A 21,217-nucleotide genomic window follows, 5' to 3' on the forward strand; every position below is an offset into this window, starting at 1 on the left:
CACTCAAATAACTAATGACAAACGTGTAGTTTAATTTATATTTATAACATTCCCACTTTTGTAGTTTTGAAGTTTGAAAGGAGAGCATTTCTGTGCCCTTCCAATAGTAAAAATTAATTTTAAAAATGACAGTAATAAAATGTAATGTTGCAATGATTGGCCTATTGAAAAAATTGGCTGTGACCAATTGGTTTATTGATTACACATTCATTTTTTTAAAATGGAAATGGCACTGGGAGAGAAATGCCTGATCAACAAAGAAACCAAATGTAGGACAGGGTGAAGATGTCCAAGTCTCATGGTCAATCCTAAGCCAAAACAACAATTTGGAAAAACCTTTCTCAGCTTGAAAGCCTGACATATTTGTACTGAACCACTGGGTAAGTTTGAACCAGCTCATGTACAGCTCAGGAAAGTGAAATGGTCAATTTGTTTTCCACCACCACAGGGTCCATTTCATAAAATAAAACAAACAGGAGGAGGCAGGAAATCCGTTTTGATTCATTTTCATTTTCATTTTCTTGGTTTCAATGGTACAAATATTAAATAATAGCGTTTACATTTTTCCTTCATTGGCATTTTATGCAGTTTATTCATGACAGCATGCAAATTATTTAAATGAACATTTCGTTGAAAGTGTGATTCGGCAAATGATTTACCCACATTAAATCACTGATGATCACAATTTGAAATAGTGTTATTTAGTATTTAGCACATTAACAGTTTACTTAATACAAAGGTAGGTACTCCATGATTTTCCTAAGGCCTTCATATTATTTACTGTAGGCCCTAGTTTCTAGGAAAAAGTATGTACTCATTGATTCAGTTACAATATACATATTAGTTTTTACATACTATTTTAACATACTGCTCTTGATGATTATCTGCTATACACAGTATTTCATTAGGTCTTGCTCTAAAACCTAGGAGCAAGTCTACTTGACAGAAGAGGGCACTACTCTCTTCATGGCTTATATCTATCATTGGACTGTTCACGCCTGCCCAGACTCTCCACTTGGGAAATTCTGATCTTCTAGAAGCTCCTCCCCCTGTGCTCCTACATCAGAATCTTGTCTTTTTTTACCCTTGTTACACCACAAGTGGCAGCATGACTTTGGGTGTAACATGACTCATTCTTTTCTGACAGCTGCAAAACACACCAATCCAAATTTATCTTTCCCCACAACATGGCCATGGACTATTTAAAACGTGTAGTAGATCATCACTACAACCACCGAAATGAAATTAAATATATTAATGTGCACAATGGTTCTTTCAGACCTTTTTAACAAACTTGATTATGATAGAATGATGTAGTGGATTTTCACATAAAGGATGGCACTGTGTGAATGCTATGATACAAATGTATGCTGTGGTTATAGAGCAAGATTAGACGGCATTATGTGAGTGCTTTATTTAGCTTTTTTTTTTTTCTTGTGTAATACGTGTTATATTTAATGTAATGAAGGCATTTTAAGTCACTTTGGAAATTAATAAATTACAGAATAAACAGAGAATGATGAACTGAGGGTCATGTCATTAAATACCAGGAAGTCGTAGTTGCACTAAGTGAATACAAATTTGAAACATACTGTACTGTACTAGTACCAGAGTGTCCAATCTAATCTGAAAAGGGCCAGTGTGGAAGTAGGTTTTTGTTTTAGCCTAGCACTAAGACACCTAATTCTACTTATCAAGGTCTTGATTGAAGATCATGGTTAGTTAATTTGCTGAATCAGTTGTTGTAGTACTGGGCTAAAATAAAAACTTGCACCACAGTGGTTGAGCTACTCTACTGAGTGGTCTGAACATAAATGTGTAATATGTTGCGTTCCACAAGATGGCGACATATCTGTTGGAACACAGGTTGTGAGGGCGTTGTTTCCATCTTGTGGAAGACTAAATTTCCTACCAGGTACCAAACAGCAAACAACCCTAAGCCCCCAGTGCCTGATTTTCAACAGATGCCCTCCCAAAAGGTTGGTACAGTACATGGCCTTGATAGTTGTGCTATATTAGTGGTTTTGTTAGTGAATGTTAGAAAATATGTTAGCCAAGATTGCGGAGTAATGTTATCACTGATTACACTGTACAGGCTACAACATCAATAACAGAAACTATAAGACTTATTTATTAGTCAAACCATTTTTTTTTTTTTTTACTTTTGGACTGTATTACTCAAATGTAAAACAGAAAATTCTTGCAGGCAGCCCATTTGAAATGTGCCATATAGTCAATTCTGATTGATTAACGACTATGCATTATATTACATTACATTACAGACATTTAGCAGACGCTCTTATCCAGAGCGACTTACACAACTTTTTACATAGCATTTTACATTGTATCCATTTATACAGCTGGATATATACTGAAGCAATGCAGGTTAAGTACCTTGCTCAAGGGTACAACGGCAGTGTCCTACCCGGGAATTGAACCTGCGACCTTTCGGTTACAAGTTCAGTTCCTTACCCACTGTGCCACACTCCGCCCTATTAGTATTAGTGTGCAGGCATTGTAATCTGGGTACTTTGCCTCATTACAGATCTAAATTACTACGTGAAAAATTGTCATCTTGTCAAAAGAAATCCCATAATAATAGGAAATGTAGCCATGACAAAAGGTTTACATTTGATTAATTGAACGATTTGATTCAGAAAACCAATAGCTAAGGTTAAATATGAAGAAAAGTGTTTTTATCCAGTGAATGTTTTAGTTGCAACACATCACATCTAGCTGAGCTTTTTTTTTTTGGTCAAGGGTGCAGTATGTATTAAGTTTGGAAATGTCCACATACTTTTGGAAATGTAGTGAGCAGTTGTTGCTCCTGTACATTTCCACTTCACAATAACAGCACTTACATTTGACCAGGGCAGCTCTAGCAGGGAAGACATTTGACAAACAGACTTGTTGGAAAAGTGGAATCCTGTGACAGTGCCATGTTGAAAGTCACTGAGTTTTTCAGTACGACGCATTCTGCTGCCAATGTTTGTCTATAGAGATTGCATGGCTGTATGCTTGGTTGTATGCACCTGTTAGCAATTATATATATATATATATATATATATATATATATATATATATATATATATATATATAGGAATATAAATGCATTTTTATGGTTGGGTTTAGTTACTATGAATGTTCTAAACCATAGATTCCTAAGGGCAGTTTGGTTTATTCATGAGTACATAGTGAATGGTGACAGTTCTTTAGCAATAGAGATAAAGGGTCAATGTTAGGGTAGGGGACACTAGGTAATTCTGTTTGTTGTACTTTTGCTTGTAGATTTGGTAAATGGTAAATGGACTGCATTTATATAGCGCTTTTATCCAAAGCGCCTTACAATTGATGCCTCTCATTCGCCAGAGCAGTTAGGGGTTAGGTGTCTTGCTCAAGGACACTTCGACATGCCCAGGGCGCGGTTTGAACCGGCAACCCTCCGACTGCCAGACAATCGGTCTTACCTCCTGAGCTATGTCGCCCCTATTGTAACTGTGGACCACTACAACAGTTAAAAGGGAAAAATCTTAATTTGTATATGGCACTAAGATTGAGATGAATTTGTATAGGCCATTACAATCTTCTTTTCACTCTAAAATGCCTATAGGTATGAGTGTGTAAGTGAATGGTGTGTGTGTGTTCTGCGATAGATTAGCGGCCTGTCCATGGTGTTTTCCAGCCTCGTCTCGCTCAATGCACGCTGGAATAGGCTCCAGCACCCCCACGACCCTGACCAGAACAAGCGGGTATAGATAATGGACGGATGGATGGACAATCTTCATTTCACCAAAGTAAGTTAACTAAAGTTAACACGTCTCCGAATGGCCTATTCTTAATGCACCGGTGGATCTTTAGATCATATATAATTGTTAATAAAGCTTTTAATCTTTTAGAAATCCGGGTATTATTGTAGATTCTAACATTAAATACTCCCCACTGTTCATTGTGTAGGGGAATTAATCCAAATAAGCAAACATAAAACTTGAATGGCGTAACCATAGATCTGGTCAGTAAGGGCACTAGGTAAATCTATTCGTCGTGCTTTCGCTCACAGCGGCACACTCGTGTTTTCTTCCTTGACTCGTAGTTTACAAACCAGCCACTCGCGTGTCAGAGAGGAGCTGCCAAATGGGGTTTTCCTGAAGGCGGTTGCTAGAGTGGATATTGTATCGAAATCGCTGTGTAGTTAGCGAAACAGCATAGCCATATTAGGCTACAAGCCCGTGAGCTAGCAGTCTTTTTTTCGGTAAAACAGCGATGTTGTCATTGCGTGACAGTAAAATGCTGTATAGTAGCTAATGTTAGCTAACAACACACCAGTAATCGACTGTATAGACTAAAATCGGAAACTACAATGTTCTTGGAGGACTTAATATTAAGACGCTGATACGGTAAGTTTAATTGTCTTGCTACCTGATTTGCTTGAAGTGTAGCTTACATGAACCTACAGAGGCTGGCATTTCACACCATATTAAAAGAAAACGGGCAGTTATCAGTACTATTCTCGGAGGCAGATCGCTAGCTAGCTAGTTAGTATACTGTAACTTCGATGTTCTTATAGGTCTACAAGAGAGCATTCGAAAAGTTGAGAAGCTGATCTAGTTTGTTAGCCACTTATGTGAGGATGATGCCTCTCAAAAAAGTTCAGGCGTTGAACACATTAGCAAATTTCTCGACACATTGGCACTATTACAACGAATCTCAGTTTTATTTGACTTTTTAAAATCATTATTTGTTACACATGATTGTAAGTAGATAGCCTAACGTAAAGCTGTCCAGTTGAATACAACTACAACGTTGGCTAGCTAGTGCTACACATGTAGCTAGCTAGCTAACGTCAACGATCTATCGTAGTCATATAGCCAAAGCAGGTAGTGTAGCGCTGATGTTACATATAGAAAAGTGTCACCGATAATACAACTTTCTAAGTAGCTAGCTAACCAAACTTATTTAGTTAAGATAGTATGAAATAATCTACGAATGTTCATTATAATTTAGGCTAATAACGTTGTTTTGCTAGTTTAGCCTCCTTGCTACCAGTCATTTCCTGAAACAATAGCTAGCCAACGCTACAGTCTCATTTGTCATTATTGATTATATTTTAAAAGTTACTTCGTTTAGTCTGTCCAGATATTGAAGATGATTTGCAGTACATTAATACCTAAATGATCGTAACTCATAACGTGCTCGTTGACTAGGCTAGCTACATATGGCTTAGCTTGTCTGTACGGTTTAGAGAACTTCCTTTCTTTGTACCTCGCTAGCTGGCTAGCTAACGTTAATCGTGTTGTGCACCATTGAACGTGGGTTGTCGAAGTCGGAATCCTGAAAATGCATCGTGACATGCCAAATGTGCTAATAGCTGTAGTTCGTCCAAACATGTCAAAATGATATATACGTTATGTTTCTAATATTATAATGGTAGGTGTATACATGATGTATCATCAGCAGCAATTCATACTCTTAACGATAAGAATAGGGAGAAGTCTTTTTATAGCAAAACGCGTTCTGTTAAGCGGAAATGCCATATCAAATATATGTTTGCGCTTGCATAAAATGTTATTTTACAAAATCTGAGTTAACATAACAGTGTCTGAAGTCCCATGAATCCATGGATTTTTTAAAAAACCTGTTTAAAGTTTGATCTAAAAATGAAGTGGTCTCCTTGACATATTCTGACTGATGACTGGGACTGAATTGAATGTATGAGCCCGTGTTGAATACATGTTATGTGTTTGTTTTAACCTGATGTTTATTTTCTGTGTTAAAAAAAATTAATAATGGAAATGCATATGGATTACATTATTATATTATCCTGACCCGTCCAGCAGATAAAGACAGGGTGGGTGTGTATCCTGTGCTCATTAACATTCATATCCGTTAGACATGTCATACGCAAACCATTTCTCGTTGCCAGGTGAGAGCCGGTTAGTGCAAATTTTCCCATGCAGTAGCATTACACTACCAGACAAGATGATAGAAAGCAACATAAATTAGGCTTTACCATGGTATAATTGAACCTGAAGATCATTCACTGTTTAATAACGTCGTAACAATGAGCTACTGTACACTGACATTAGACTCTACAGCAGTTTGAAACTCCGGACTTTACACCTAAATAGAGAGGCTTTGATTCCTCGTGTCTAAGCTTGAAAATGGGCATTGCAAATGCTAACTGTAAGGTTTGTTGCAATAGTGCAGTGCCTGTGGGCTCCAGAAATAAAACCCATTTCTTGTGGGTCTCTTCATTTTTGGGAACAGAAAAAAGCATATTGCTTTCTCTACAATGCTTAGGCATTTTCAATTTAGCTTGCCTTGCCTGCACAAAACAGTGGCAAGAGCCTCATTTACATATTACATGTAGGAAGGATTTCACTGTGCTTAGCATTTTTGTTGTGTAAATAACACCCAATTAACCCTGCCCACTGAAAACATGGCGTTTAGCCCAGGGGGAAAGCAAGGGGTAAATCAATTGCGGCACAAGCTTTTATACATTATTTTGTTTTTCGCAAGAATCATTTAAAAATGCACTATATGGCCAAAAGTATGTGGACACCTGACATTCAATATCTCATACAAAATATGAGCGTTAATATTGAGTTTGTGCACCCTTTGCCGCTATAACTAGCATACCTCCACTGTTCTGGGAAGGCTTTATGTTTACTAGATGGTGGAGCATTGCTGCAGAGATTTGTTTCAGTTCAGCCAGATGAGCGTTTGTGAGGTCAGGCACCGATTGGGCGATTAGGCCTGGCTCGCCGTCAGCTTTTCAATTGATCCCAAAGGTGTTGGATTGGGTTGAAGTCAGGGCTCTGTGCTGGTCAGTCAGGTTCTAGGCTATATGTTATGTGCCCGGGGGCATTGTCATGCTGAAACAGGAAAGTCCTTCCTCAAACCTCCTTGGGAAGCACAGAATCATCTAGAATGTAATTGTATGCTGTAGCATTAGCATTTACCTTCATTGGAACTGAGATGCCTAGCCCAAAACCATGAAAAACAGCCCCAGACCGGGGGGTGTGCAGATATGTTTGGTCATACTTGAAGTGGTGAATTCTTTTATTAAGAATTTTCAGTACAGACTGCACCACATGTGTTGCCTTGTTATTTTGTAAATATAGGCTAACTCTAAGAGAAAATGTTCTTTCGTAGGGATGGGTGCTATGAAAATTCTGGGGTGGATGGATAACCAGTATTTGTCTGCCCAAAATGTCTGGCTTTGTAATTATTGTACATCTCTAGTCATTTTCAGTTCATTTTCAGACTTTTGCAGAATTGGTTTTTGTCCTTGGCTAGGGTCGTTATCTGCGTATTAGCAGTTCCAGACTCGAGGAGACCCAGAGGCATGTCATTGTGCGTCTTGGCCTTGTCCTCCTCTCATTACAGCCACAAGGAGCCTGGGATAGGTTGTGCGATTCGGGTATGACTGGGAGGCCACGCAAGCGTTGTCCGCCAAATGATATGCATGCAAAATGTCTCATTTCGTAGCATATCGCTGTATGCTGTAGCCTACATCTCAATGTCTTGGATTTCCTTAATGAAAGTATGAGAAACAACCTTGCATATTAATGTAAAAATTAGTTGTTTATACAGTAAATAGTTTTGCACAAAATCTGACACCAATGAAAAATAGGGTACTTAAATAAGTAAAGTATATCAAAAGTAGAAATTTTCCACGAGATTTAGTCTGTGAAAGTGGTGTTTCCTTCACATCAGTTGGAACATTACCCCGACCCTTCAGTTACCCTTCCAGACTCTTGTTCAACTGTGGAAAATGGTTGAAGTTTGCCAGTGAACTGTAGAGAGTGAGAAATACAGTTCCCCCATCTACCCCTGACTGAAACAAAAGCACTGCTGTGTCAGACCAGTGGGAGTTTGGGCTGTCTGTGTGGGATGATATGGCCATGTCAGTCTAGGCCTGGCATATTTCTCTGTGTGTAGTTCTCAGGTCATTGTGGAATTCTCCAGCCTGCTGTCCAGTCTGCCTTCAGGGTAGTGAAGGAACATGTTTTCATCTTGGTTTTATGGCTCAGTGTGGGATGTTGAAGCCAAAGAAGGGTAAAAATCATTTAATACTTTGAGGCATCGCAATTTTGTGTGTATAATGATAAGCTGTAAAATGTCTAGGCCTATTGATAATGGGTGACCATTCTTCGTAATGGGATAGGCACGGGTGCAGTGGTCACGTTGTGACATGCTAATATACCAGCAGTATGAATTGTGGTTTCTGTGGTTAGTAACATTCCTTCTGAACTAGCTTGTTGTTAAATTTTAATTATTTTTTTTTTTGTAATTTATTCTTATGGATAAGCCTCATGGCCGTGGAGCAAATCTGGACCATGTCAGTGCTGACTCTTAGCCATTAGCTCAGTTGGCATTCATTGCTATCTAGTGACCCCCTACTGGTCAATCAGGAGCTGTGGACTGCATGCAAAAGTCGTGTATGATAGGTCTTCCTCTGCCCTGTGCAGTCTTCGGTGCGAAAAGAAGCATCTGGCAACACCACATGTTTCAGGGGAGATGTCTACACTCTCCCCAATCGGCAGTGGGATTCACATCATAAGCGTGGCTCCAGTTGCAGACAATCAGCCATTCTGAATTGGGACGGAAATCGGAATGTAAATTTGGCAACACTACCTTCAAATTCAAAATAAAGATGTTGCCCTTAGCTTTGGGGCTTTGACCTTTAGCTGATAGCTAATGCTTTTACCTTTGGAATCTTTGGGCAAGTGAGAGGCCTGGGTTCAGATCCCATCTTTGGCAAATATCTAACTTGTTACATTAGACTATTTGTAGATAAGTTTGTCATTAATTAATTTAATTTAAAATCACTTAGATTTTGTTAAGATTTCGTTTAAAACACTCGAACATTCAAAAGTGTCAAAAAATTGTTGCTCGTTTTGTGTAGTGCTTATGTAGGCCTATTTGTTTGATTATTAGCTGCTGTTCAGTATTGATAGGCTATGAATGGCATTAATGTTAAAATGTTTTTTCTAAATATTTCTGAGAGAAAGCAAAGGCCATTTGCACAAGAGTGTTGAGGGTGCCGGAGAGGGCTGAGTTAAATTTAGTGTCAGTGCTTCAAGTGAGGTATGGGAAGGTGCAAGGGGTAGGGCAGGGCAGATTGTATCACTAAGGAGGAGAGGCTCAACAGGTTTGATGTTGTGGAAAGCGATGGACCTTTTGTTTGTGTTATGGGGTAAAGGTAGTGGTATGTTGAAGACACTTGTGGTCTGCTAAAGGGAATGGTAGGGGATGCAAGTTATCAACGGCTTGATCAGCGCAACAGACCAGATCAAGTGTGTGACCTTTTGAGATGTGTAGGAAAGTTGACATGTTGGGCCAGAGAGAAACAGTCGAGCACAGATTTGAAATCGGAGATGAGTTTACAATCAGGCAGATCAACATGGAAATTAACATCACCCAACGGTAGAACAGGAGAAGAGAGAGAAAATGCAATGGTGGGCAACTCTGATAACTCTGAGATAAATGAGGAGTTGGGTTTGGATGGAAGATAGAGTAGAGGAGTGATCATGTAGCAAGGTGATTTAAAAGCAATGTATTCGAAAGGTGACACAGGCGGTAGATTCAATTCACTCATTCTAAATTTTACAAAAAGAGCTATTGTGAATTAACCTATTCAGGAGTGACTGCATTCTTCTTAAAATTTACCCCCCTATTATGTTTGGGGTTAGTTTGATCCCATTCAGTGTTTCATGTGTTAAAAACCAGTTCAGGTTTTAAACTGCTCAAACTTTAACTTATCTCACAGATTTCTAATAGGCATAAAAGGTTAGTCACTTGGGAGACATTAAGAACGTGATACACAGAGTGTGAACATTTTTCCATTACAATAGTGTTGTGTTGGGTTAAACTGTTGGGGTCACTTTGACCCCAAACATAAAAGGTGTCGTAAAATGTCAACATAAATGTCAACTGGTTAATGCCAGTCAGGGATTTTCAGAAAGAAAATTTTCAAATGTCTCATCTCATGTTGTTATTCAAGATTGATCCTGTAAGCATCTCTGACTCAAGGGAAATTGAAATGAGATGAGTAGTGTGTTCTGTCGTTTCTTTTTTAAAAACTGGCAAGCCAAACAAGCTGTTGCTTTGCCCTTGGAAGCATATGTGGGTGCGTGTGGTTATGCAACTTTACCTTTGACTCAAACAGTGTACAGAAATGGAGGCTGTATTATGCATATTCCTTGGTTGCAAAGTTTGTGCACATTGAAGGTTGGGTGCAGAACAGTTTCTTGAGTATTGTTAATATCCAGAAATTGATTATCTCAATCAAACTACTTTGAACTGATTAGAACGCTAAATATAAGGCCATTTTTGTAATTTTAAGAGCAACTCAGATAGCCTACATCATAACTAATTAAAAAAATCTATGTTGTAGGAAGATATTTTGGTCTGTAGCCAAATCAGTATTGTCTCTGTGTCAGTCTCAGTCTCAACTTCACAGCAATGTTTTCCTGCTAGTGTCACCGCAGTATTTTTAGCACAACTGTGTGCAACCTTGAGTGATATTGCTCAGGTACTTTAATGAACATAAGTAGTCTTTCAGAGTGCAGGGCATATCTGTTTGTGGGCTGTTCATCCATCCACAACTAAGGTTCGATTTATTGATGATGTCGTCAAGTATTGGGCCTAGCTATATATTTGGTTGCCTGTTGGAAAGGTTATCAATAAAGAGGAAAACAGTTGGTCCAAAGGAAATGGTATTTCTTTCACACAGTGATTGTGTTGTTTATGTAGTTTCTGATTACCTTGTGCTTGTCAACATTTTGCATATTGTCAGGTGCTTGTCAGTTAGCAGCCCATTTAACAAGTGATAATGGTATGTGATTTAGACTATTTTGAACAGTCTGTTATTATGAAGTTTGTAGCTATGTTTATTGTAGGAATGTAGAAGTGTTTATTAGAGGCTGTGGTGTGAATTACCCAGCTGGAGTTCACTGATGTCTGAAATGAAAGCCAAGAGGCTGTAATTTGTCTCTAAGGACTGCGATTCAGCAAAGCCTGGAATTGTCATATTGCAGCATGCTTTTTATCCCATTCATCAGTGCTAGTCGTATAATAAACCAATTGAACTTTCAACATTTTAGCTATTGGGATATTACAAAAGGCGACTGCATGCATAGGAATAGCAGTTTTTAAATTTTGTGCTTTATACCTGTCTGTATGAAACGAAGTAGCCTACATATTGGATGAATGTAGCCTATTTGAAGATGATTTCACTGGACTGCTGAAGCATGTGTACAAAAGTGTAGTGTGTCTTACAGAAATAAAGAACTAGGCCTAAATACCGAAAAATCTTTTTAGGTGGGCACAAATCTATTTGGGCAGGCCATCATAATAAATTCATTGTATGGGAAACACTGGAAAAGGTGTAATATATGAATAGGCATCAGACTGTGTGATTCATAACAGTCCCAACATATGATTACGCAATGTTACAGGACTGAGAGGGGGGTCTGTAGCCCATGCATATGTGTGTATTTTAGTGAGAATTTCATGCCTTGTGATGCGGCAGATGGTTTTATTTTGCAGGGTGAGATTGTGACCGTTACTAGAGGAGAACACTTTTCAGCCGAGCCGAAGATGGAGCTGTACTGGTACATGTGAGTCCAGTTCATTAACGTTTAACCATATGTGAGGGAACTGAAATGTGCTTTTTATAGTTGACTTGTAAATCTAAATTTAAGACTTGCGCCCACACCTATACCCCCCCCCCCCCCCCCCCGCGCGCACACACACACACTTGCATTCATGACGAATCAGTCTTTTTCCACCCGGTGTAGCCTATTCATTTTCCATTGGAATCCAGCAGCTGTGTTTGAATGCCATTTCAAGGTTAGTCCAAGGTGTTTCAGGGAACAATAATCTTTTATGGCCTAGACGTCCAGAGAAAGTATTTGTTATACAGAGTTATATTTCTGCCATAATGGCTATCTTAATCAGTTAGGTTAAACCAGAACTTCATGGTCCAAAATGGCAGTACAGGGAGTCTTCCATTGTTAACTTAAAATTGTTTCCAGAATTATAAGCCACGATGCTGAAAATTCTAATATCTAAATAAATATAAATTCAGACAGCAGGGAAGTCTTCAGGGGTGCAGTGAATTTGTGTTGCATTGGTGTGTCCTTTTTATGAAAATATACATTTATTGTCGACATATTTCTTTTTTCTTTTAGAATTGTGATTATATTCATCATCATAAAGATTTTCTTCTACATCTGCTGGTACCGCTCACGCCAGCGGCAGCTGGCTGCGTACCTCAGCAACCCGCGCAACGCCCAGATCGTCATCGTCGGGGGCAGGGCCTACCTGCACCAGATGTGCGAGACGCAAAACGTGAGTACGCAAAGACTTCCTCGCAAGCCATTCAGACACACTGGCTGCGCCTCAGGGAAAGTAGTAGGTTGAATGTTGAGTACCAGGGAAAGCAAAAACGTGCATACTGTTTATCAGACAGAGTGTGCGTGTGCTCCTGGTGCTTTAGGCAGTGCTCATACTTTCGCCTTAGAGGTCACTGCACTGTTTCAGTTCCAGCAAGGCCTCTCCCCCTTTCAAGTTGGCTCTGTTTGACTAGGCTGTCCTGAATAGCACGAAACTGTAATGAAGTTCTTTGGCTTGTGTGTTTTGCTGGGTGAGCCAAGTCCCACACCTTTTATAGTCCCTACTGCCATACTGAAAGACACTTTAGACAAATATCAGCTTGGTGGACTTGTGTCAACAGTCTTGTTCTGAATGCGAATGAGTATTGACCTTGAAATAAAGCCATACGGACCTAGTTCATGTCACTTCTGGGTTTATAGTTCAGCTGTTGAGTGTAGTGGAATTTATTTATTTATTTATTATTAGCCGCTGTATTTAGAAGGAGTAGGCTAATCAAGTGATTTTTACAAGACTGTTATGGATATTATGGCTGGCTATCCTAGCTAGGAGAGTGAAGTGACAGGATTTAAAGAGGCTCAACTATTTGGAGATTTTTCACTAACATCTCAACAAGCCTTGTGAAAGGTACAGGCAGAAGCTCTGTCTCTCAAAACATGGAAATAACGAGAGTGCTAGGTAAGAGTTAGTCTTTCTACATCTGGTCTGTTGTTGGCAAAGAATAAATAAGAAGAAAAGAGAGACTGAAGAAAGAATATTGTACAATGGTGTTTTTATCCTCTTTAAGCTTTGGTTATTCCAGCCAAACCTGCAGGCATGCTTGATAGCTGATATGTGATATTTACATGCAGTCTTCAGGAGTGCTTGAAGACCCAGGCTGGGCCATAACATTTAAACCTATGAAAGTTTTAAAGGGATTTTTATTTTCAGTGCTCCTTTTATATTGAATTTGTTCCCTTACTTGAGCATTGCAGTGTCCTTCCTCAAGTTACACGCCTAAAAACATTTCCCTGTAATCATTAAAATTCCTTGGACTGAAGGTCACCGTTTTAAGAATTGGACCTCTCTAGCATCCCACCGTGATTGCAGTTGTGTGACACAATAAGAAGGTTTAGAAAATTGTGAGCCTCTTACTGCATGTGGAAAACAGCTTTCTCATAAAGATTAAGAAGTTCCAGATGCTTGAATTACAAATCTATCACGAAAGGCATATTTCCACATTTTATCCAAATAAAAACTGTCATGCTGACCATTTGAACCCTGATGAGATCACTTCGAAGTTCCTGCAGTCTGAACTGGAGCAGGATTAACCTTGTTCATGGAAATTGTGATCTAATAATGATGGGAAATACTGGAGGTGGCTTAGGCAGTGTTCACACCGCCGTTTTGGTACCCATCAGTTGTCCAATTAAAAAGTTCACCGGAGTTGAAATGTCACTGCACAGTAGTACATCAACCAATAAGAGGCAGGGTTGTGCAAGCAGGGAGTAGACCTAGGCTTTCGAGTCTTGGCATTTTCAAACAAGATGGGAAAACCTGATTGTCACAGTGACTGCTCTGCTGGTGCTGTTCATTACATCTGAAATGTGATGGCTCACAGCCCCTCCATAACCCTGACCTGATGTAAGCAGTTTTGAGATTGAATGGATGGATGGGTATTATTTTATATTTTCTTTTTTTTTTCCTTGAGAACAACCCCATCCTAAGTACATACAGCCAGTTCTGCAGTTCCTCAGCAGTCGCTAACTGTTATTGTATTACTGACACATTACCAGGAATACTTATGCATTAAATTGAGCATTCGGTATCCATAAATAGTATGAGTGCTTCAACTGAGAACTTAGTAACTGTCACACATCTACCTCAAGTAATTGTATAAGCAAGCAGGAAGAATGTAATTTAATATAGAATGTTTTTGCTGAAAAGAAACAGAGTTCTCTGAAAATATGCGAGTCACAAAATGGCTCTAAAATACGGGTAAATGTGGATCTGTACGTCCGAGGTAACACCTTGGTGAGAACTTGCCCGAATACCGAAGGGGCGCTGAATGAACAGCGAGTCACAAAGGTAGCTTTAAGATCACTTCCTGGACTTATGTAACTCGTTCCCTGGCGTGTTCCTTCCCTTATGCAGATTTAATGGAATATGCAATGATGTAGCCCCTCGGGCCATGTATAAATCACACTGATGAAAGTGCCGTTTTCACCCAACAAAGGGGCCAGGAAAAGTCAATTGTGACATAAGAGAAGAAGAAACGCCAGAGGAAGAAAGGGCTTTTGACTGACGAGGAACCTCTTGGGGAGGAAAATTGCAAGCAGCACCCCCCCCCCCCCCACTGCTGCAGAGCATTAATGTATTCATGGCTGAGCGTGAGGACTGAGGAACGCTAACCACATATAGCAAAGTTGGCAGCAGCAGTCTAAATTAGTACCTTGTGAAAATAAGCCTATGAATATGTATGCAGTGTAATTATAAACTGCGCAATGACGTATAGCTCTGTTTTCTCTACTTCATTATCCTCAGTGGATCTCTGAAGTTGAATGTAGTCTACTTTTAGATCATTGCACTTTGCTTAAGGTTGTGAGTGCTACAGCGTTCACCTATCCTGACAAACGATACATTTCGCCCATGCAGTTTTGAACAGATTGGTTCAATCTCTGCACGAATCGGTGTGGAATATTGAATAACAAATATGGAAGTCTGTCTCCAACGGCGGTCCGCTTAGGTTGAATTGCAAATGGGTAGCCGCTTCCATTTTAAATGCAGGTTTTTCGCTTTAACTTGGCAATTGTTTCGGGCCATGTGTGATATTGCTGTGGGTGTTGGACTCATGCTGCTGCTCTCCTCCACAGACGTCAATCTGGCCCAGCTGGTACGGCATCCAGGACGACAGCTCCGTGGGCGAGCCCTCCGCGTCCCTCCCGCCCGCGCCCTCATACACTCATCTGGACGTGCCCCCGCCCTACGAAGCCGTCTCGGGATGTAAGGGACCCCTCTCCGCCCTCCAGTCTTAATCACACGTCCAATCTGTCGCACATTTTACATAAAGCCTGCTTCCGGAAGATTCTGGTGCCCCGACACCGACTGTTTACTGCTTCTTACTTTTTCTTGAATTACTTTTTATTTTTTGTTTTTCTATTTGAATGCCGCACGCCCATTTGTAAAGTGTAAAGTGTAAAATTTGTAAAGTCTAGTGAGAAATGTTACATGTGTGCCCCTCTCAGAAATATAGAAAATGATTAGCTCATTTTAATAATTGTGTACATATACAAAGATGAAACCCGTAAAAAAATTCAAATACCTTATAAGAAGTAATATTTGCTCCAAACCATGTTTACAGTTTGCTAAAAGAATAAATCGGTGGTTAATTTGTTGGAATTTAATGTGTTCCTCAAAAGCACTGTTTTGCATTTTATAACAGCACTTGGACTGTAGAAACACCCTCTCCATAGGTTTCACAGGTCGGAAGATGTAAAAAAAAAATATGAAAGGGAGAGCCAAAAAACTATCAAGCCCTAATCAATCCCCTGTCCACCACACACACACACCTTTCTGACCATGAAAGCTATTAGCATTCACAGTGAATGGCCTTTTTAGGTCTTCTCTCAATGCCCATTTTGCCTTGTTCAGAGCCTTGCATTAAACAACACGGGCCCTGTGCCTTAAGGTGAATTAAATAACTTGAGTAGAAATCTGTTATGTCTGCTAGAGAGGCTGTACCCCACTCTGGCCATCGCCATTATTATATAGAAGAGCGTACCACAGAGTCGAGTTGGAATCAGGGCTTGTTTTCTGTGTCATGACTCCCACTTGTCTCTTTGTGTAATGAGTTGTTTGTGGTTTACGCCGGGTTATTTGAAGGGCACAGAAAATAAGTGGGAGAAGTAGACCTACAGCAGCAAAACGGTGCTTTTTTATTTCCTAATGGGGACTTTTCTTCATTGCGTGCACATGCCTCTTATTGACAAACCTAGATAAGTAGGGCTTGGACAGATAGCCAAGACGATGCTTCATTTAGAGATCTGAACCTGACGAGGAAAGCGCGGGCAGTGTCAGTAAAGGTCGCGAAAGTTGTGGGAAAGCGCGTAATGTTTTGTCTAGCGTTTACGCCCCTTAGCCGCCACCAACACAGTTGTTAATTCTGAGGTTGTGTGCAGAGAGCACTATGGTGGCTGCAGCGTTTGGTAAACACACAGCTGTGTCTGTCTCAGGGGCAGAGAGTCATCCCCGAGCATTATACTGTGCGTTGGCTGGCCTTCTGTTTGCTTGCCAGCGACTTGTCTTGCCTTTCCAAACTGAGCTCCTCCCCTGATGGGGGAGAAGGGTTTTAAAGGGGAAGTCCCAAATTCACTTCTCTCTTGGCGCTCTCTGTCTCTCCCTCTCTCTCTGTCTCCCCTTCCCCTCCCCCCTCGCTCTCGCTCACACACACAAGACACATACACGTCATTTTAGATGTTATTATGCTGGAATAATGTTATTATTTTTGATGATTACATTATGTGCATTTCAGACTTGAAAAATGTAAGCTTATATCATACAGTATGTTAGGCATAATTATATGAATTCAGACTTGGAGTGTCTTGGCTTTTGCCTTTAGTCAGATGGTGAAACTATTTTTAACTAAAAGGAAGCATGGCATAATGACCTTCTTAAATGACTGCCTCCAAGATTGCTTAGGTTGCTTGTATAGTTGCACACTATGCAGGCAGTACAGAAACTGCTGCTACCCCAAGGCTTCATTGAAGAGTATTTGAACATCAGGTGACCCCTACTGATCATCAGCAATTCAAACTAGGAATGAGAAAGGGATTTTCCTAAATATTTTTTTTTATGACAAAAAAATATGGAAAAAAAAATTTATGAACTCCCTCCATTTGTTCCCTATTATGTACTGCAGTGAAAGCAGCAATCAGGATCTACGACTGTTCTTTTTTTCCTAATCCACCAAAAATTTTATAAGGAGCCACATTTCTCAGAGATGCAATCTTAGCAGCAGGATGTGGCGATATAAACATCTGACGCTCAAATACCAGACAGATGACTGTGGCGTACAGTCATTTACTTTCCCATTTCTTTCCTGTTTGTGTAATTCCAGAGATTCTGGCTCAAGCTCAGTTTTTTACAAGCAGCAGCATTACTGTTGATACATTATCAATTAGACCTAGGTATGCTTAGTTCTGGTCTGTATTTTTTCTTTAGACCTGTGGCTCGACATGACCCGAATCCAGGGGTTTCCAGGCTCGATGAACGAACGTCATCTGACATTAGGCTTGAGTTTCTTGTTCATTTGGTTTTGTCTCCTCCTCTACAGCAGATGACCTGAATCCAGGGGTTTCCTGGCTTGATGAACGAACGTCATTAGGCTTGAGTTTCATGTTCGTTTGGTTTTTTCTCCTCCTCTACAGCAGATGACCTGAAGCCTCCCCCTTACAGTGAATACGCCCAGAGCGAGGCAGCCGGCGAGACCGTGGCCGTCCCCGTCTTGGACGGCTGCGACTCCTGCAGCATGAGCGACGCTCCCCCGCCTTACACGCCCTGCCCCCCCGGCGCGGGAGGGGAGCCGGAGGAGCCCGCCGTCCTGCTCCCGAGGCCAGAGGAAGGGCCCTCGAGCGCGGGGCCGCGCAGCTAGTTCACGCCCCATCCTGGGAGGCGACGGGCGTGACGTCCGACTCCGGCGAGCACCGCGGAGATGGCCAGACAGCACGTACCCACCAAAGCGCCCTGACCTTCTCGCTATCTCGTTTATCGGACGTAACGAGGAACGACTTCAACCTGTGCCATCGCAAATTCAGATAAAACAAATCTTGTCCTACAAAGACTTTCCCAGGACTTTACGTCTGTTGCAAAGGGAACAGATGTTTGGGGAAATGTTTTGAAATGTTGGTCCTGTAACTTAAATAAACGTAAAATAATTGGTCCCCCGACTCTCCTTGGAAAACACAGTGCTGTGCTACTTTTCAACACCTTTCTCCCCCCAAGCCCATGTCGAAGCATGGGTGTGCGTGATTACAGAAATGTAATGTGAATATTGAGTTGCCTGACCACTAACTCCTTTTAGACAGATACTGTGGTGTATGTTGTTGGGAAAACTTGCAAACACTTATTTTGGCAGTGCTGTGATCACTAGGAAATGAGTAATATGGTCAACATTGTGGTAAGGTGTAGTACTTTAGAGCAAGTGCAAACCATAGAGTCACTAACCTGTTTTCAGTTGGTAACATGCAAAAAGCTTTCATGGATACATGTTTTAACTAAAGAAATGCACTAATTACTGTGTACAAGGCTTAATGTTTCCAGGATATAATATGCAATTATACACAGGGATATTTGTCCACTGATATGTTCCACTTTAATTGTTGAAGAAATGTCAGTACAAAATGTAAGTACCCTAGTTGTGTGGAGTACATACTTGTGTGTACATGGTGTGTGGTACATGCCTACTTACTGATTACATTTTGAAGTTTACTATATAAGCCATGTCTTTCCTAGTAATTAATGCACTGTAAAATACAAATGTTCAAAACTGATCACAAATTGTGGTAGCAGTGCTTGTGTATCTTTCCATATCTGGTTATTAGTACCTGTGAAGAAGCCTTAAGAAGTACTACCTTGTGCATTTTTCCTTGTTCAAATTTTGAACTTGGATTTTATTTCTATATACAAAGCATATGAGACAAGTCAGTGATATTGAACTATGTCATTTCCTGTCAGTACTGTATTTAGTATGAGGGGGATGAGTAAACATTTATCGGTTCTATAGAGTAATATCACGCTTATTTGTAAGGGAATTATTTGTAATCTGTCCTGTAACGCCATTTGTTTATAAATATGAAACGGGACATGTCGTCTTGCAAAGGCAAAACATTCCCAAACGGATAATGTAGCTGGCTTGTGATAGGTCAAGTTTAGGGTATTCAGGCTGTCTAGAAAATTTCAAAATATTGAAGAGGGTGTTTTTGGTTTTTTGTTTTTTTGCTGTGTGAAATGTTAATTTTGGTTTTGGCAAATACTCTTGAATGATGCAGAGATGTGCTGATGAGTTCATGTGCTAATGCCAGCATAATTGTATATTCAATTTCCCAGTCAAATTATGCAAATTATTCTTATTTTTTTAACTGAAATAATACTCTGTTTTATATTTCTGTACCTGAATAAACGATTGAAGATGTTCAATATTAAATGTAATGTAAATTTGTTTGGAAGAATAGCGATGACTTCTTTCTAAAAAAAAATAAAATAAATATGGCTGTGATGTAGTGAATCGCACATAACCTCACCTATTATGCCATGAAGGATTTGTCTACGCTGGAAGTCCAACCTTTATTGGTTGCCTCTTCGTTCATAAATGTGCATTGATTGCTAATCCAGTGTATAATTCAGTTGTACAATTTTGTATAAAGTGTTGTCTACCTTGTAAAAAAAGAATGCCTGTTGTTTTATTCCAACGGTGTCACTTGTAGCTGCATTTAATGTTGCACCTGAAATCATGGTTGTGCTAAAATCTGGCCTCATACTGACAAAGACTACATAAAAAAACTGATAAAATTTGTGTGATGTATCAGACAAAATTCAGTTGGTGCTATTAAGCTGATGTTAAAAAGCAATCAAAGAAAAACTGAGTGAGCATCAGAATGTGGCTGTGTTTATGGCAGTATTTTTTTTAATTTTTATTGCAGTACAGGAAAATGGAACACAGGACTTAAATATTTAACTGGTAATTTCATAAAGCCAAATATTCATCCATATGCAACATCAGAAATTGTTATTACAGACAACATTTTTCCACTTAGCCTGCATATAGCTTGGACCACTGATATCCTATATTTCTGTGCTTTTTTCAGGAACTTCCTGGCTTTAAACACTAGTCTGCAAATGTTGCAACTTTAGCTTCTCAGTCAGATGTTTAAATGCACTTGTAAAGTGAGCTAAATGTAGTTCTGATTTATTTTGCCAGGAATAATTTATTCAAGAAGAATCAAATCATTGAAATTACAAATGTGTATGCTTAGGGTTGTTTTATTTCCAGCCCTGTTGCATAGTGATTGCTTCATTTTTAAATTAAGCAATTGCTGTGCAACAAAATAAATTTGTTATCACTATCATGTGAAGTCTGAGAATACCAGAAATATCTACAATGAAAATGTCCTGCATCCAAATTGGAGCATCATTAAAATTTTGATTCAGACCCATTCAAGGATAAGGTATGACAGTTACAAAGCTGTTTGTGATGAAGAAATCAAATTATATAGTGATATCATTTTTATGGTTAAATATAATTATGCAAAACTGTGTATTGGTAATCAAATACTTTGTGGCTGTCCAAAGAATTTAAATAAAAGTCTCTATTTCTGGACATGTGCAGGACCAGTGCATACAACAACACAACATGTAACCATTAATGTGCCTGTGGCAGATAACCTAAAACTCCTACTGTTTACTGAGGGTGAAAATTGAATCTAGTCTGTGCTCTAACTGCTTTTGAGGTGGTTGAGTTCTCAGATTTCCGTTTAATTCCGTTTTAAGGCTAGTTTGTATCACTTGAAATTTATTTTGATGTTAACATAAGAAAAGTAAATAAAAATTATGAATTGTCAGCCATTTAAAATTATAGCACATCTGTAGGCCCTGGAATATGATTCTACCAACTTTGACAATAGTCTAGTGCAGTGGTTCTTAACCTTGTTGGAGGCACCGAACCCCACCAGTTTCATATGCTCATTCACCGAACCCTTCTTTAGTAAAAAATAGTGTAATAATGCAGACTAGACTGAGGGGTGGACCTCTGCGGCGGAGGCTCCACCGAACCCCTGAGACCGAC

The 21,217-nt window shown here is 39.7% G+C and overlaps 1 protein-coding gene across 2 annotated transcripts; it reads left to right on the forward strand.

The window, feature by feature from the left end:
* Positions 1–3,626: 3,626 nt before the first annotated feature.
* si:dkey-118j18.2 (uncharacterized) lies at positions 3,627–19,697 on the forward strand. 2 transcript variants are annotated; one of them, XM_064333140.1, is made up of 5 exons: positions 3,627–3,794; positions 11,554–11,624; positions 12,198–12,357; positions 15,252–15,381; positions 17,805–19,697. In XM_064333140.1, the coding sequence occupies exons 1-5, from the start codon at positions 3,759–3,761 to the stop codon at positions 18,026–18,028; spliced, it is 621 nt and encodes a 206-aa protein (XP_064189210.1). In that variant the 5' UTR covers positions 3,627–3,758; the 3' UTR covers positions 18,029–19,697. The 2 variants fall into 2 exon arrangements, with proteins under 2 accessions (XP_064189210.1, XP_064189211.1); XM_064333141.1 differs by lacking the exon at positions 3,627–3,794 and adding an exon at positions 4,038–4,394.
* The last annotated feature ends 1,520 nt before the right edge of the window (positions 19,698–21,217 follow it).

The sequence above is a fragment of the Anguilla rostrata genome, chromosome 4, assembly GCF_018555375.3.
Source record: "Anguilla rostrata isolate EN2019 chromosome 4, ASM1855537v3, whole genome shotgun sequence".
NCBI classification, from domain to species: domain Eukaryota; kingdom Metazoa; phylum Chordata; class Actinopteri; order Anguilliformes; family Anguillidae; genus Anguilla; species Anguilla rostrata.